The sequence below is a fragment of the Dermacentor silvarum genome, chromosome 10 (genome assembly GCF_013339745.2).
Source record: "Dermacentor silvarum isolate Dsil-2018 chromosome 10, BIME_Dsil_1.4, whole genome shotgun sequence".
NCBI lineage: Eukaryota > Metazoa > Arthropoda > Arachnida > Ixodida > Ixodidae > Dermacentor > Dermacentor silvarum.
The window spans coordinates 45,827,972-45,846,940 of record NC_051163.1 but is presented as its reverse complement, the minus strand read 5'-3'; the positions used below and the strand labels follow the sequence as shown (position 1 = coordinate 45,846,940).

The window sequence follows — 18,969 nt, the reverse complement described above, 5'->3', positions numbered from 1 at the left end:
GGGTTCCTGAGGAGGAAGAGTACAGGCGGAATTCTGAAGCGGCCGACGCCATGCTACGTTGAAGGCCTCTACCATCCAGACTTCGGCTAAAGCGCGTATTTTCCTACCTTAACCTGTGCCATACCAAAAAAAAAAAAAAAATGCAGGCGAGCAACTGTGCAGCTGTCATCAAAAAATTATTTCGCATTATTTCAGGAGCTTAGAGACAAGCATTGGTCACGTAAAGAAAACATTTTGAAGTCACCTTTTTGTACAGAAATGTGACCACAAGTTGCGAATATACCTCATGAGCTGCTCGCAACCCAGTTATTTATTAACGGCCGCCTTAGCCGAGATAGGATGTCCTCTTCTTGGAGCTGAGTAAACCATGGCCAAGGCTGAGACAGGCGCTCAGCTTAAATGCCTCACAACGTTTCTCCACGAGTATTTGGCTTCAGAAGAAGTGTCCACAAATGTAAACACTGGTAGCGAAGATGCTAATGATCACTTTTTGCGTTAAGCCCGTGGACAAAGTGAGTGGCTTCGCCCTATTCACCCGTAACTATTTTACCGGAAAATCTAACGTAGCTGTTTCAGAAGTTTTTGATGGTGTGGAGATGGGTTTGCACTAGGCTCACCCTGCGAGCGACGGTCAGGAAAGGGCACGACGCTCCTCCACTCCGCAATGCACAAAGGCGCTGCGGCAGAATTCGTCGACTCTCCGACACGGCGCAGAGAAGGCTTCGGAGTCAGTTCGCCAACGGACACGGGTTTATTCACCCAAGATACAACACAATTGCGACAGTCACGGCGCTTGTGGGTAAAGGCTCACCGCAAGACCGATCGAGCACGCGTGCCCGCTGGGCTATAGGACTAACCGGGCAGCGATCCAGCAAGCGTGTGAGCGAGGAGTCGTGAGAAGAAAGGTCTTTTGTAACCACCTCGTTGCGGGCCTGTGAGCACCTGCCGCGGCGAGAAAGTGCTCGGCGGAGGAGAGCTCGGGTGGAGGGGGGCGCCCGGGGGCCGCCACTCAGGAGGCCAATCAGGGCGCGTCCGGGTGACGTTCTCGCGCGGCAACTCAATCCACGGGAGGGAGAAATACGGTTTGCGCGGGAAAGTAGCTCCGGCGCGCTAGCCGTGTCCGCCATGTTGCCGTTACGGCCGCGGTTGCCGGAGATATATAGAGCTAAGCGCAACGCGCGAGCTGGGGGACGAGCCGCGGGAATGCACTTCGATCTCCATAATGGGCATAGGGCAGCTTATTTGCCTAAATATAAGACCGGAGCCTTAGAATTTCGCAAAAACGCGAGTCTTGAGCAGTAGAGCAAAAGTATTGAAAAAAACTGGGAAAATCTCTTTAGACGTATCGTTTAGTGCTAAGACGGCATAAGTGGCATAGGCAGGTCGCGTTTTATCTGCTAGATAAGCTAACAATTCTTGATATTTGAGACCGTTTCTTGTAAAAATTTCTAACCACGTTTTTGATTTTGGTAATACTCATGCCAATGAAGGCCTGAAGACATTTTTGGTATATGTGAAAGATGTATATTACCGGCCACATGATAAATTGTAATACTACAATTACCAAAATAACTCACACTCTTGAGCATCTACTGTTTCAGACATTGTTGAAGCAGCCTGTCCATCAGATCAGAAGACTGACAACGCGAGAGAAGATTCTGTGTCTTTGCAGCTGCTGACATTTAAAAAGATATGTTGCCGAGTGGACCAAAAGGCAAATCTTGTGCCTTTTTATTAAAATTCTATGAACACTGCATGCAGGCTAGTTTCGACAATACCTCCAGTCGAAGTTTTATTTTTCAAGACTCCCCAAATCTCCCAAATATTGTTTAATCTGAAAAATGGCTAAGGTTCAGTCATCATATGAAACACTGCATCATCTTACCATCCTGAGAATTTCAAAGGAAATGTTTAACAACGCCTAGACAAACCGTCGGTTAAATTGATGGATTTCTATAGGCGCGGTAACGAAAGAGGTAATAACTTTGACTGACAAGAATTGAATTTCATGCAGGTGCCATGACGGTCTTGTCTTTTCTGAGTTTTTGCGGGCACTCTTTGTGGTTTCTGTTCTTTTTATTTAATGTAGTTCACGTGATCTGTGGCATCGTTTATTGAGGGTGCTTTGGTCCAGCTCTGTGAAGGAAATAAACACGTGTGCAACGCGCCTTTTTTTCTTCTCGTGTTTCCCTCGGCTAAGCTACGTTTACTCAAGATGTACCAACAAGCCTACATCGCCATCCTTGTCGATACCGTCATTTCACCTCGTCTCTTTTGTTTACATTAACGACTGAATTAATGACTTCTCAAGTCACCATTCTTCTAATGTGGCGTAGACCTTGACGTAAACAACAACAATAACAATAGAATATCCAGCTATTTCGCGCCACAGCTATTAACGCTGTACAGAAGGAGAACAGTGGCAATGAGCTCGTCGCTGTCGTCTTGTCAGACATTTCAATGTGCTGGCTATTAAAATATTATTGGGAGATGGACCGAAATAGTGAGAAAAAGTTTAATAATAATTAAAAAGGCCAAGCTAGGTAAGCTAGGTCCAAGTTCGGCATTGTCTTAACTCTATAGTAAACGTTGAGAGTTGAACACTTGCGTGCGTGATATGTTGTAGAATTATTTCGCACTCGGTGCCAGAACACCACGGAGTTACCCCTCTGGTTACGCTCATTTACACATAACCTCAAGTTGAAAAAACACTTTGCAGACAGCAGTGCAGTCGTCGACTGTGACATTTGTTGTTTGTTCGTGCGTCGTTGCAGAGGCAGGTATATCGCGACGATCGATTTCTGTCTTCGTACTTTCTTGCTCTTTTTTTTAATGGCTCTGACACCGCTGCGCTGCCAATAGCAATGATGGCACAACGATAAAGATATACATTAAGGAAACTGTACGTTTCAAATGTGGGCCAATGTCTTTTTTTTTTTCTTGCGACACGTACCGAGGCTGCCTAAAGCGTTAGTTGGTTGGTTACGTTTTTTTTTTTTTTTGCAGTTCGTGTTAACTGGGCAACCTGAGCCAGCCAGTGCTCCGCCTATTCGACTCGTTCGCTGTTGAGCAATCTCTCCCCGATATTTCTCAATTTTCAAGTGCTCGTTAGTCTAGTTGACACTGCGTAGATTATTACGCATCGATTTTCAAGTACAATACTGTCGAGAAACCGAACAGCCAGTCTCAGTGGCCGCACGCGTTTATCGCGAGGAAGTCTTGCAAAAGTGGCGGTAAGAGAAATAACATGAAAATGATGAACAGCGCAAGGCGTGCGACACATGGCAAGCGGGATACGCTATCAGCTCCGCGTAGCCATGGGAACCGCCTTTATCGCCGCCGTCGAGCAGCACCCGTCCCGCCGGATGAAGAGGCCAGCAACAGGCACTTTGCCTCCCCTTGTACAGTGCGGCCAACGGCCCGAACCAAGCCGCCGCTATGCCGGACCCGGGAGCAAGGGCGGTGCACACCCTGAGCGGGCACACCGTCGTCGGAGCAAACTGGCGACCGCTGCACTTCACAGAGGACTTGCCGCTGCCGCGCGTCTGTGGCCTCTGCCGCACGGTTCCCGACAGGACGGTGCTTCTGCCCTGCTCGCACTTCCTGTGCGATTCCTGCAACGGCGCCAGAGACCAAGATGGCCGCTACGTGTGTCCCTTGGACCTGGAACCGTTCGATGAGGACGAGCGTCTATGGAATGACTTCCCTGCCACGAGAGCGAGCAGCCTCGAGGTGAGTGAATATCTGCTCGATTCTGCTTGTTGTACTGATAGGGACATGTCGATGTACAGTCAACCACAAAAGTTTGCGGACCACGCGAGCGCGTGGCCAAGAGCCTCTTTGCGACACTTCCGCTACGTCACCAGCGATCGACAGCAGCGCTACGTTGAAGACGCATCCCTCCTTAAATCTATGGCCTGTCTATTTTCGCACTGTGCGCAAATATTTTCTACCTATCTCTTTCAACGTGACGCGCTCTTTGTTAGCCAGGGCTACTTGCTTATATTTTGAGAGCAGAATATCAGTACAAGTAATCAGACAGCGTATTCTTCGGCTGTTATCAGTTCTATTTTCGCGTAGCCACGCTGTTTTTTTGTTTTTTTTTTTTCGTGAGTGCGTGAGTGAGCGGTGAGAGCCATGGCACACAGATGCTTAGTCAGTAGGCAGAATTTTTCCGTTCCTCCCCCATCGCTAAGTGACAGTAGCGGCCGGGATTTGATCGCCTGCGCCCAGGTTTTGCTGCGCAAAGCCCGAACCACCGCGCTGCTATAGTGGTTACATTTAGAAAAATAAGAAATAATCGGGTGCGATGACTCTTTTTATAACCCTTTGCGACACGGCGTCCTCGTTTGGGGACTCGAACTTCGGAGCCGCGTCCCACGCCACGTGTTTCTTCAAATGACCTAAAACTCAGTGTGCACATTCGTGTCCGCTTCCTGATGGGACAACTAGCGGTCAGTTAACTTCATTGTCCTGCGTATTGCTGCAGATGATCACTTTGCTGGACACACCACCATGTTAGACAATCGTTCGACGTGCCGCGTTCCAATACCAACGTCAAGAGTATTTTTTTTCTCCGGTCGACACGAATACAACCGATAAAGCAAGTGTGCATGCGTTTCGGGCTTATAGTTGATTCTTTTAGGGGCGAAGCTCCTTAGGGTGTGGGTCTGTCCCTCCTCTGTAGTAGTAGTCGTCGTAGTCGTCGTAGTAGGTAGCCACGTCTACTTTTATGAGAAAAAAAAATTCCGAGAGTTGTGGCCGTAGCGGAATCGAACCAGGGACCCCTCGCTTCTGAACGCGTGGCGCTAACCACTACGCCACGAAGCGCACATGGACAGACGCACCTAGATGGCAATAAATACCCAACATTAACGAAAGACTGCGCGTTTCTAACGCGTTTGTGCTAGCGCGTTACGGCCCGTGCAAGAAGCTGGTGTAAGACGCTGTGGGCCTCCGCCTTACCCCCGTATTCATAAACGCTGATGGCGTCGGCAAACGCGGTGCACGTTCCGGCATGTGTAAACGGCTGCGTAAGACGCTGTGGCCTCTTCCCCTTAGAGTACTGCACGTTTCTAACGCGTTTGTGCTAGCGTCCCCTTAAGCGGGAGATGGTGCAATTATAATGAAGATCGCTGTTATAAAATAGGAATGACGTCACATATGGCGCGTGTCATTGGTGGAAGTCAATCGTTCGATTTAGTGCGGCGAGACTGGGCGAATTACACGGAAGATTCACGGTTTACCGATGATTCCCTCCGGAGCTTCGCCCACTCATCATCATTCACCCCGTGGATATGCGGTGTTTTTTTTATGCAAGCATTGAAGCTGACGGATTTCAGAATAATTAGATAATGAGTTATACGCTAATTAATTTTTTTACTGAAACTCGCACAAAACAGCACATTGCTTCGTCTTCTTTCTTGGAATGTAATAGTGAGCGTCTTGAAATGATGCCATGCGCATTTGACGCATTTGCAGACAGTGCATCATAATTCGTGTCTGAAGGGGATGAATTTATTCACAAGACATTTACAGAAGTGTCATGAAACATAGGTCTCTCAATGATCTAGTAGGAAGTGAAATGTCCGCCGTTTTCTAGCACCTTATTGATGCGTGTGGGCATCGACTCGTACAAAGATTCAGTAATCTCCGGTCGACCGCGCAGGCTTTCCCATTCTTGTGCGATCGCTTGCCACAGCGTATCGGCCGTGCGGCCGCGGTTGGCTCGTGTGGACAGCCGTTTCTTCAACATGCCCCAGACATTTTCTATGGGATTCAAGTCGGCGCCACATGGAGGCCACTCAAGCTGGCAAACAGCATGTTCTTCTAGCAATGACTGGACGATACGTGCTTTATGGATCGGGCTGCGGTCGTGTTGAAAAAAATAGCAGCCGTCGCTGAAGGGACCGTCCAGCGCATACGGAACGAAGTGTCTAGTGATGACGTCGCAGTACCGTGACGCAGTGAAGGGCCCTTCCAGACGCACAAGGGGACCAAGGCCATCTTTGCTGATTGCTCCCCACACGCTCACGGAACACCGTCCACTGGATAGAACACTCTGTGTGTAATTAGGCAGATATCTGCAAGAAATAGCATACAATTGGGTTCCAGCGGCGCGTCTAAAAATGTTGTGATTCCTCTTGCGTATGAACTTTATAATGCTGTTATAGGGTTGCAATAGAAAACGTGCAAACATCATTAGATAGTACTGAAAGACCCACTGGCAGCTTTTAATTAGCTTCAGAGTAAGCAGTACTATGAAACAATCGTTAATGTTTTCAACATAATACCACTACAGAAAAATCTCGTAATGTCCAAAAGCTCATTTTACGTGAAACATGTTGTGATGCAGAATTAGTTTCGTGAATTAACTGCCAATACTCTGTAAACAAACCTGCAGTTTAGTGGACGCCAAACCCGCTTCCGTTGGTCCCAGCGCGTGGAAAAAGTTGACTCGTCGCTAAAGATGACATCGCCCCATTTCTCTGTTGTCCAATCTTTCATTGCTGTAGCGAACATGAGTCGTTCTTGTAGCTGGCTGTCTGAGAGGCAGGGCTTCTGTGCTGCTACGAAAGACTGCAGGCCAAGCTCACTCAGCCTTCTTCTTACAGTCTCAGACGATACCGTGAGCGAGAGCGCTTCTCGGATATCCTCTGCACTTTGAAAAGGATCAGCCACGATGGCGGCCGTAATCAGGCGGTCCTCTTCCTCAGTCGTGGCCCTTGGACGCCCACTGCGCTCCATATCTGTGAATCTGTCATCGTCGCGGAAAGCTTGAATAATCCTATTCACGGCAGTCCGGCTCCTGTTGGTTCGGCGGCAGATTTCGCGCTGAGGTATTCCCTCTATAAATAAACGCACAATGTGCCTTCTTTCGTCAAGTGGAACACGCAGCGGCATCTTTCCAAATAGGCAATCACCACGTGGCCTGAAGCAAGTCTACTACGTTTTCAGCCACTGATACGAAGATGCGCCTATGTGTGAAAGAAAATTTTCTATGCATCCGCTTTTTCTTTATTTTTGATGACAGTGAAACACCTCCCTACCCTTTCTCTCAAGACGCAGAGTTAGCAACACTCATTGGACCAAGATGCTGCCAACCAAAGTGCGCCAGTAAACGTCGCGTAAAAAAATCGTCGCAGCGCTTCGTGAAACTTATCTACCCACTGGCACACCAGTCGACAAAGGTTGCAGTGATTGCTCCGATACTGCTATCAAGCCAGATATGTGGCGGTCTTATCGCAGACAGCGCTCTGCGTCAACACAACGAACTAACAATGTCATGCACGGGAATAAAAAATTAACAGGCAGGCGAGTACCAAGAGGGCTCATATCCGGGAGAGCGCCCCTGTCGCCGCTAGGTGGCGTACCGCTAGGTGGCGCGGATAGGCAGTCTGGCACGCGCTCGCGTGGTCCGCAAACTTTTGTGGTTGACTGTACACTCCGTTTCACATGCTGCGGAAGGTACGCGGGTAATGCGGTTGTAAAGTCTCAATCAGCGCGTTTCCCAGCGCCGTATATTTTACATCTGTGTCGCTTTCTTTGGAATAACTACTTCATGTATTGGAACAATTTGTGGACGCAAGACAACGTAATATCATTTAGGTATGCACATTTGTGCTACCAATATGCAACCTACGGTTGTCGCAAAAACGTACCATCCCGCTTATACGGGGATAACCAGGTTATATAGTATCTGCGGCGCGCTCCGCTAATAACTGACTGATAACAAGAGATAAGCCATGTCTTGAGACATGTAAGTAGAATATTCAATTTACTGTCGAGGGACATGTAGCATACCTGTATTATTCCTTCATCTGTGACGCACTATTTTTTGGGCGCGAAGGCGAGAAGCGAGAAAAGCTTCTGTAGCGATATAACTGGGAGTTTGGCGAGATGATCATCATCATCATCATAATCAGCCTATTTTTATGTCCTCTGCAGGACGAAGGCCTCTCCCTGCGATCTCCAATTACCATTGTCTTGCACTAGCTCATTCCAACTTGCGCCTGCAAATTTTCTAACTTCATCGCCCCACCTGGTTTTCTGCCATCCTCTACTGCGCTTCCCTTCTCTTGGTATCCATTCTGTAACTGTAATGGTCCACTGGTTATCCACCCTACGCATTACATGGCCTGCCCAGCTCCATTTCTTTCTCTTAATGTCAACTAGAATATCGGCTATCCCATTTTGCTCTCTGATCCACTCCGCTCTCTTCCTTTCTCCTAACGTTAGGCCTAACATTCTCCCGCCGTGGTTGCTTAGTGGCTATGGTGGGCTGCTAAGCACGAGGTCGCGGGATCGAATCCAGGCCACGGCGGCCGCATTTAGAAGGTAGGCGAAATTCGAAAATACCTGTGTACTTAGATTTAGGTTCACGTTAAAGAACCCCAGGTGGTCTAAATTTCTGGATCCCACCACTACGGTGTGCCTCATAATGAGATCGTGGTTTTGGCACGTAAAACCACATAAGTTAAGTTAGGCCTAACATTTTTCGTTCCATCGCTCTTTGTGCGGTCTCTAACTTGTTCTCGAGCTTCTTTGTTAACCTCCAAGTTTCTGCCCCATTTGTTAGCACCGGTAGAATGCAATGATCGTCGACTTTTCTTTTCGAACGACAGTGGTAATCTCCCAGTCATGATTTGGTAATGCCGGCAGTATGCACTCCAACCCAATTTCATTCTCCTGTAAATTTCTTTCTCATGATCAGGGTCCCCTGTGAGTAATTGACCTAGATAAACGTACTCCTTTACAGACTGTAGATGCTGACTGGCGGTCCTGAATTCTTGTTCCCTTGCCAGGCTATTCAACATTATCTTTATCTTCTGGATAATTATCTTCAACCCCACTCTTACACTTTCTCGGTTAAGGTCCTCAATCATTTCCTGTAATTCGTCCCCAGTGTTGCTGAATAGGACAATGTCATCTGCAAACCGAAGGTTGCTGAGATACTCGCCGTTTATCCTCACTCCTAAGCCTTCCCAGTCTAAGAGCTTGAATACTTCTAAGCACGCAGTGAATAGCATTGGAGAGATTGTCCGCTTGCCTGGCCCCTTTCTTGATAGGTTTCTTTCTACTTTTCTTGTAGAGAACCAGGGTTGCTGTGCAATCCTTGTAGCTATTAAGATATGCACGTATGCATTGTGTACTCCTAATGAGATGGTAATGGTGCACAAAAGACCAAGGACGCAAGCAACGCTCTTTTGTAAACTTCTCCCGTATCCAAACTTCATTTTTTTTTGTGTGTGTGTGTGAACGCTGCAGTGCTACAATAAAAAATCTCTCTGCCTTCGTATTGTTGTCCTGGTACGTACGAAATGAAGTACAGAGCGTGGTATCAGAGGTCTCGCAAATGTTGTGTAAAGAGGGCGTCAAGGCGAGCGACCTGGTTCCACTGTACTGCAGATTTTCAGTCTGCAGCAAAATTTTGTTTATTAGCCTAACTGTATAATTTTTCAAACCGATCAGTTCGTGAAAAAGGGACAAGCGATGTCGAGAAATCACCATTAACTTAACAGCGTTTAATGAAATTTTGGTTTCAGAGTCTTTTTTTTTTTGGGGGGGGGGGGGGGGGCGCTAGATGAAATTAGGCAGAATTACAATGCCAGGTGTCGTGTCAACTCGTCGGCGTGCTGGTTTAACGATGTTTTAGCGAAGGAATTACAATGTTTCATGAACTGCCGCTTGCGTTCTAAAGGAATACTGTGCTTCTTCAAGCACAATCAGTCGGATTTTGAGCACGGAAGTTCAATTTTATGATTTTCCAAGCGATGCTTGAAAGTGTTGCTATTGTGGTTAGACTTATAATTTAAGATCTACAAGGCTGGACAAAATGTCTCACAGTCTTACTTTCAATTTTCAGATCCAGGAGAAGATGGTTGTTGAACACGAGGTCATTTTTACGAAGTTTAGATCGATTCGAGGTTCACTGAATAAGAATGTCTGGTCGTTTCCTTGTACTAAAACATATGATTTGAGGTCTTTTAGTGCACGTACTAAGGGCAACAAAATATTCGTGGAAATAAAGTCAGGATTGAAAAAGACATTGTAAGTTAGATTAGACCCATTAAAGGAGCAGTTAATGCATATTTAGCGACAAATGCCGAGATGAAACCCACTTGGGCTCGTTCAATCTGCGCGCGCCTAAAACAGGAACCGAGTGTAGGCTTTACTCAATAAAAAATGTGGGTTAATAGCAGATATAGTGCATTCTAAAAAATATTGGTCGATCCTGAAAGTTGTGCGCTCTAAATAGAAATAAAGTAGAGTTTACGTAGAGGCTTCTGTGTAAGAGTAAGATGATATACTAAAGCAGAGTAAAGCGACTCAATCGTGGTGGACGTCAAAGAAAGAAAGACAAGGTCTTCTGAGGGAGCCTCTCTCCCCCCCCCTCCCCCATACCCTTATAACAGAGATGGGAAATCATGAAGTAACCAGCCACATGCCCACTAACGCGCCCAGCAAGACCGTGTCTTTCTTTGATATGAACCGCTGGTGACTCGCCTTTGAAGGTAGGAAGTGCTGTTAGCTCCCGTTGTCGGCGACCTTCAAGTGACCTTGACCCAAAAGCCAGAGCCGTTATCCGAGCACTAAAACGAGAACATTCTGGCAACTTTGCGAGAACAAAACGAGATCACCCGGGCAACCAGTCGAAAGTTACTAAAATGCGGTCTTTGGCCCTCAACCCTTTGTACAGGACCACATTACGCACGCTGTTTACTGCCCAAACCAGTTATAAAAATATTGATTCCGAGTTCTTCCAAATGTTTGTTCACAATATCACTCAAGCTGTAACTTCTAGTACGCTGAAGTTTTATTTGTCATTTGCAATAGCGACGTTCGAAAGGCAGATAGAGGGCACCATACTCTTGATTGTCATCGTACGGCGTGAGACAGGGTTGCCTGTGCTCTTTTGAACACCAGCGTTCCACGAGTTCCGCGGCGCGGGTTTCCCGTCGCCTCGACAGATGGCGCCACGCTGTGTGGCGCCTTCTTCAGGCGCTTTTCTCCTATTGCTGGGCGGTGCGCTCTGTCTCCCTGGCGTCTTTGGCTGCCTGTCGTGCCGTCTTTAGTCGGTTTTATTCGTCTAGCTGGGCAGCGCCCATACGCACCAGTGCACAGAAGCAACGTTTATAAACGCTGCACAGAAGGGCGTGCGGTGGTGTGGTGCGGTTGCGAACATGCGCAACAACCATTTTAAGATTGTGGCTAGTACCATCTCCAACCAGTCTGCTTTGCCGGTAGCCATTTGACACTTACATCGAATCTCGATTAGGGGAGAGGCAGCGGTTTTCTTTAACCACAATATGACAATCACGTAATTGGAACGTAAGTCAATTACACAATAAGCGTGGAAGCCTAAATACGTTTCTACGCGGTGAGCAATTTTGGCGCCACCTTATTTGATTGATGTGAAATGTCAAATGCTACCAATCCAATCTACAAATGACTGTGACGCTTCACTTTCTCCGAACCTCATCACTAACATTGCGTTTTTCGTCAGCGGTAGCCAATAAAAAGTGTGTGTGTGTGTGTGTGGGGGGGGGGGGGGGGATCTACTGTCCACGAATGGTGGTGTAAAAACGCCGAGCGCGTTCTTCAAACCTGATCACTGATGGTATAACACCTCAAAGACAGCGCGAGGCAGAGTGCTCCGGCGTATCTTCAAAAAAAAAAAAAAAGCACGTGTAATCATGAGCGGGCTGCAACAATGAGTAAACAGTTTTTACAAGCTCGCCTTACACGTCCGTGTGCACACTTGTAGGAAGCCGACGATGCGAGGACAAATTTACACTGCGGCCTCGGAGATTCCACCAGCGCAGTTTTCGCTGAAGTGCAATCTCGGCAGTCCACCCGCCCAGAGTGCTGCGTGGCTGTACAGTTGCGCTGCTGAGGTCGAAGTCAGATTTGATTTCGGCAGCGGCGGCGAGATTTCATTGAGGGCTAAACAATATTCAAAATAAATAAAAAAATGCGCATTTAGATTTACGCGCGTTCTATAAAATTCCTTGCTGAAATTCAGCCGTACTCAGACATTAAAGCGTGCCTTACAATCGAGTCATGTTTCTGGCGTGTGAACCCAGGCTTTATTTCTAATTTTATATCTCAACGGTCATGTCCGAAGTGACCTGGCTCCAACACAATCCACCAGGTGGCGACTCGGTTTGATCTCGAACTGCTCAGCGGTCAAGACAAACAGGAGGCGTTTGGAGGTCCTGGAAAAAAAAAAACGTCGAGCAAATGGTCCTTCCGGGGCACCTTTAAAATACAAACCCAGACGTTTCAGTGACGGTAAACAGAAAGTATAGGAATACACAATTTTAGACTGCTATGATTGCGTTAAATGAGCTTACCACTGTCGTTGAAAAGAAAAGTGTACGATCATTGCATTCTACCGGTGCTAACAGATGGGGCAGAAACTTGGAGGTTAACAAAGACGCTCGAGAACAATTAAAGGACCGCGCAAAGAGCGATGGAACGAAAAATGTCAGGCCTAAAGTTAAGTGACTGGAAGAGAGCGGTGTATATCAGAGAGGAAACGTGGATAGCCGATATTCTAATTGACATTCAGAAAAAAAAAACTGAGCAGGGCAGGTCATGTAAACGTAGGATGGATAACCGGTGGACCATTAGAGTTACAGAATGGATACCAAGAGAAGGGAAGCGCAGTCGAGGACGGTAGAAAACTAGGTGGGGTGATGAAGTTAGAAAATGTGCATGCGCAAGTTGGAATCAGCTAGCGCAAGACGGGGGTAATTGGAGCTCGCAGGGTGAGGCCTTCGTCCTGCAGGGGACATAACTATAGACTGATGATAATGAGGAGGAGGAAATGTAGTAAAAAATTATTACTTCGAGGAGGTTAGCTGACCACTCGCCTCCTTCCCGTTAAGATGGGGAGTCATTGGAAATCATCACCAGCGGCAACCACTGAAAATATTTGCTCGCTTGTGAATGTGGTTGCTCCTTGACCAACTTAAATAGTAACGTGTAGATGACCATGAATCTTTACGCATATCCAAGCTGCGAGTGTATAAGACATAACGCATTTTTATTTTTTAATTTCTAGGCCCATTGCTGGAATGAATGTGACGGCTGCGAGTTCGTAGGCACCATCGAAGCTGTACTGCTCCACTACGAGAAAGAATGCGACTTCCATGCTCTCCAGTGCCCACGGTGTGAACAAAGGATACGGCGCACAGAGCTTGCAGCACACTATGTGGCCGGATGCTCGCGTCGTGATCCGTCTTCGGGCTCTGCACAGAATTACGAACGTGGTGATACATTTCACGTTCGTGACGTGAGTGCAACACTGGATCAAATGAAATCTTTTTTGACAGGCCCGTGTCACCAGCAGTTGGAATTTCTTCAGAGGCAAATGAATGAACTCTTGGAACAATTTAGGACCTCTGACACCGTGCGTTTGTCGGAGATCAGCCACATGGTGAGGAGTTCCGAGGAAAACTTGGTGCACAAAATGGAAGAATTCAAGTCCAATATCTGCTCTACAGTTACAATAATGAATACCGGTCTGAAAGAGCTGAAGTCGCTCCTCAGAGACCCGTGCTCTGATCACCTGCCCAATCTTCAGAGCCAAATTAACGAAGTCATCGAACAATCAAAGGCACATTACGTTGCCCTTGAACAAGAAATGACCACAGCGCTTAGAGACTTGGAAAGTAACTTAGAGGTAAAAATTGATAAACTTCAGGCAAATCTGTCTTCAAGGCTCACGCCGCAACTGCAGCGTCTCCAAAGAGGGCTTGAGGGTTTGCAGCGGAAAAAGGTATCTTCGGAAAGTGAAGGTGTTGCTGCAGCCACATCAGTGGAAACTTACAACCCGTGGCACTCGGAAAAGAAGCTCATCCTTCGAAAGTTGGAAGCCTTCGCCGATGCATCACTGAGCACTCTTGAATTATTGCGGCAGGAGAGCCTGTCACATGGCGGCCGTCCATGGATTTCTACAGCGCCTAACGGGAACCCGCTGATGAGACCTATACGGTATGATCCATCAGAACTAACCACGTGCCGTATAACTGTAAGAAATGCTGAAAAAATATCTAGCCTTCACTGGGGCACCTTCGCAGACTGCATTCTCTGGTATTGCAGAGATAGGTGCTTCCACATTGACTTTCGTATGAGCGAAATGTCAAGGAGGATAGATGTACTAGTTTTCTGTGAATTATTGGCGAGCACCTCTGACCTTTCACGGGGCGATTTAACACTGATTGCGCTAAACAATATTTCGAGGAACGGAATCACTCTTAATATGGTGGACTGCTATGGCACGTCTAAACATTATACCACGGTGTTTTCGGTTGAAACAGAACGGCTCGTCGCGGAGGGCTTTATAAACGACGGAAAACTTGAGTTTCTCCTTGTAGTTAGATGAAGTGTGTTAGCCTAGCGCACCATGAAGCTGTGACAGTGCACTTCAAGCCGTTTCACATGCTTTTTTGCCGTCAGAACAAAACGCTGTTTTTTAGCTCCTGTTGTTACATTCCCACATGTGATAAATTCGCTTTCAGCAGTGACTGTTTCCTGTAGACGCGTTGGACTACTTCTTTCTAGCAGCGGTGAAACATCGAAATCTTCGCGCACTTGGACAAAATAGTATCAAAGCAAGGGGCGTGGTGACCCTTCACGAGTACTGTTTGGAAAATGACTGTTTTATAAAGCAAGTTTTGGAATGTGCCCTTGGGACTTTGTAGCACATATACAAGTGCTCGGAGGATTTCCTACTTCCACCAACAGCTCCGCGTAGATAATCGGGCTTTGCTCAAGCAGATTTCATTTGATAGAGGACAAGTATTACCTATCTGAATAGCCCCTGCCGTGCTTGCAATGAATGCATATGAGGGTGACATAAATCTAGATGGGAAGTAGAACAGGAACCATTGTGGGTGTATATCTGCGTACACACACACACACACACACACACATATATATATATATATATATATATATATATTTGTGTATGTATGTGTATATATACATATGTGTATGCATTAGTAGCAAACAAGTAATTGCCCCTATGTTCTCCTTGGTGTCTGTTTGTTGGCTTATGATGTGATTAAGAAAATCGGGCCCCTCGGTTACCTTTCGTCTCGTTCATTATATATATATATATATATATATATATATATATATATATATATATATATATATAATATTACATTCAATGTAGCCGCATTAGTAGAAGAGGAGGAGTGTTAGCGGAGAAGACGAAGAAGAGAACTCTTCTTGCTCGTCGGAGGCTCGCCCTGAGGCCTGTTCAATAAACACCGTTTGTCGCGCGTCGTAACAGTTTTTGGTGGAGGTGCGGGGTACTTCAAGTAACGACGGACCCGGAGCCATTTATTCTTCGCCGGAGTCGTCGCCTCGCCGGACTACCCCCTGCGCCTGTTAACATGACCAACGAATGAGACGCTCGGGGACCGATACCTGCCGCTCCGGGATCAATGCCTGCCGGTACGTGGCGCTACTACCGAGAACCTCGGGTTTTCGCCGGGAGAGCAGGTGAAGATGTAGAAGAATGGCTCAGACATTACCAACGGGTAAGCAAGTCCAACGGCTGGAACACCACCGACCAACTAACCAACGTTATCTTCGTCTCCTCCGCTAACACTCCTCCTCTTCTACTAATGCGGCTACATTGACTGTAATATTAACGTCGTAACAATATATATACATGATATGATTAAAGAAATTGGGTCCCTCGGTTCCCTTTCGTCTCGTTCATTATACCTATATATATATATATATATATATATATATATATTCTGTTCGTTTGCACGAACAGATTTATTCAAGTGTTCATTTTTTCCTCGCACTGTAACTGATTGGAATGATTCTTTATTGCCTTTCGCCGCAATTTGATGTTTTTGAAACGTTATTAACTCTGTTGTATTTGCCTTGTTTACCTTTTTACTCACCCTGCTTGGACCTGTACAAGGTTTGCAGTGTTGAATAAATTATATATATATAAACACATATATATGTATAATGATCAAAACGAAAGGGAACCGAGGGGCCCGATTTTATTAATCATATCATAAGCCAACAAACAGACACCAAGGACAACATAGGGGCAATTACTTCTTTTCTCGATTCTTATGCATGATATATATATATATATATATATATATATATATATATATAAATAAGGTCGCACATAACGCTGGTAGCCCAGTCTTTCTAGAACAAGGGCAGCATGCACAGTGCTAATGGGACTACGTAAAATGGCATTAGAAAACTCCCTGACCTCGTACGTAGACATCGGTGTGGAACTGCGGGAAGAGACGTTACACTCAAAAGTTCGACACCCTAAACATCGGGCCACAGCGAAACGCGTGAATGGACTGACAGCCTAAGAGCGAGGTGTGCGTTTTCTTAAGGTTAACCTAATGGAAAAGTCTATAATATGGCGCCAAGTGCAAATCACGCGCGGACTTCAATGTCTATTCTACACTCGGCTAAGTTATGAGTGGTTTTCCCATTCAGAAAAGTTCTCTTCTATCTGGCGTTGTAGCTAAACAACTGGTCATGACACCAAAGTGGAATACCTTTTTTTAAAAAACCGAGGCTGCCAAGGGGATTCACGAAGTGACGCGCGTAACTCAATTGTTCGTACCGCGCTGCAGTGCGCTTTCCTGAGTTGATCAAGTCCGTTCGTGCACGGTAAAATCATTTGCAGGCGACTTTTCTTTTTTTTTTTCTTGATGTGTATACGCGTTTCACATTTTTGTGCCCTTTGAAATGTGAGTCAGCGCCGTTTGTTTTGTAATAAATAAAGGTTATTTGTAACTCAACACAAACCTGTTCACTGCTTCCTTGGCAGAAAAAAGAAGAGAGAACGAGGAACAAGCATTTATGCGCCACGGTATATCAACGTTTGAACAGATTCCAGTGACAGTGCACAATACTGAAGAGGCGTACATTACGAGCCCACTTACGAGCATCAAACAAAGGAAAATGTTAGTAGATGGTTGAATGTCCTGGGATGCATAACAAGTGCAAAAATGTGCTGGCAGCTCAGAATTTCTGAAGAGATTCTTGTCGTGCTCATCTCAAGCCACTGGATACACCTTATTGGGGATGTATAATTTAACTCAATCTAGCGAACCTCGATTGTGGGATATAATAGCCATAACGTTGCAGAATACGCTTCAGTGTCTCCTTCAACGTTGACCGTAGTTGTTGCAGCTGTAGCGATGGAAACAACTATCAGGTGGCTCGCCAACAAGAATCGTGTGACCAATTTTTCTTTTGCCATCTTGGCACGAATAACAGCTAAAGAGTATGGCGCATGATGAAACCTTGGCCTCACCTTTTGTGTGTGTCTTCCAGTCAGTCTAGGACTACATGTGGATTTAGTTTACTGTCATATCTACCTCAGCACTGGACATTTCGAACTCGGTAAGTTACCATTATAGGGGACTTGATTCTTGTTTCCATTTCGAAAATTGGCAGTTTCGCCCAAAGGCGAGTGCAACGGGACCGGAACTGCTTACGCCCCCCCCCCCCCCCCCCCAAAAAAAAAAAAAAAGATATAGTGCGCCTCCGTCGTAAATTTTTTTTTAATGCGAAGCATTTCTTGGCGAACATATGCTACTTTGATAGTATCTATTTATCTATCTGTCTGTCTATCTATCTATCTATCTATCTATCTATCTATCTATCTATATATATATATATATATATATATATATATATATATATATATATATATATATATATCTATCTAGCCGCCTACATCTTTGTGCTCTCATGGCCGTTTCGATAACTTGGTGTGTACCACAATTGGCATACTATGACAACACTATATGACAAACCTAAGTGATAGGTCATGACTTAAATGTCATGATATGCGTGTCATGTAGGTCATGACAATGATCCAGCAAAAAAGACACCCAAGAACCACCGGAATGGGTTCGGACGCGAGCACTAAGTGAAGGAAACACTAAATTATGATGGTGGAAATCATTACCATGAGCATGACCGAGGAAAAATGACAATGACAATGGCTAAATGATTTAGCAGCGCGTAGACCCTTGAGGAAAAGTATGCGGACCAGACGCTTGCTGACAAAATTTCAAAAATTGGAACTTACTCTTAGTTCTGACGCACAAACTTAAGTCGATGAGTTTACTGGAAAGTTCGCGACCCCAATTATATTAGCCTTTTTTTTTTCAATTGATATTTACATCAATCGACGGAGAGTTAAAACAGCTTAATGGCGGAATCCCTGCTCCGTGTATCTTTGGTCAGGCGAGTACCTGCTGAACAAGGCACCTCTCTTTTGCTTCCACTTCCTCAGCAGTTACAACGACCTTCTGTCACAGCACACGGGAAGAGCTACCACACGCTTGTACAACACCGGCGCGCTTTTATTGTGCTCGTGAGGGGACATGCGAGGGCATGTCCTGAAGGACACCTTGCGTGTGAGCCCCTGAGAAGCGAAATATGATAGATAATGAGTCAAATTACCACAAAAAAATTAATGGAGCTCGACACCACATTGCCAGAAAGGCAATGTGGTACGATGCATCTTCGTGCTTTTTTTCGTTAGTCATCTCAATTAGAGAGTAGTTAAGTATACGTTTATTGTGCTGTCAGTCGTGATGACTGGTGATGGCCTAAGTCTGCATGCCGTGGAAACTGAGGACAGAAGCTGAGTTCCTTTCCGCTGTGCGCCAAGCGTTAAGGGGGTTCCTGAGGAGGAAGCGTACAGGCGGAATTCTGAAGCTGTCGACGCCATGCTACGTTGCAGGCCTCTACCATCCAGACTTCGGGTAAAGCGCGTATTTTCATACCTTGACCTCTGCCGTACCGAAAAAGAAAATGCAGGCAAGAAAATGAATAGCTGTTATCAAAACATTATTTCGCACTATTTCAGGAGCTCAGAGACAAAATTTTGTCACGTAAAAAAATCATTTTGAAGCCAAGAAGCCATGTTGCGAATACACT

At 46.0% G+C, this 18,969-nt stretch overlaps 1 protein-coding gene across 1 annotated transcript in view; it reads left to right on the top strand.

Annotated features, from left to right (window-relative positions):
- The first annotated feature begins 3,373 nt into the window (after positions 1–3,373).
- LOC119431501 (TNF receptor-associated factor 6) overlaps positions 3,374–18,969 on the top strand; it is a 76,785-nt gene continuing 61,189 nt past the window's right edge. Inside the window, exon 1 of the mRNA XM_049657747.1 lies at positions 3,374–3,732. Coding sequence (XP_049513704.1) covers positions 3,439–3,732 — 294 coding nt within the window. The 5' untranslated portion in view covers positions 3,374–3,438. The remainder of the gene's footprint in view (positions 3,733–18,969) is intronic.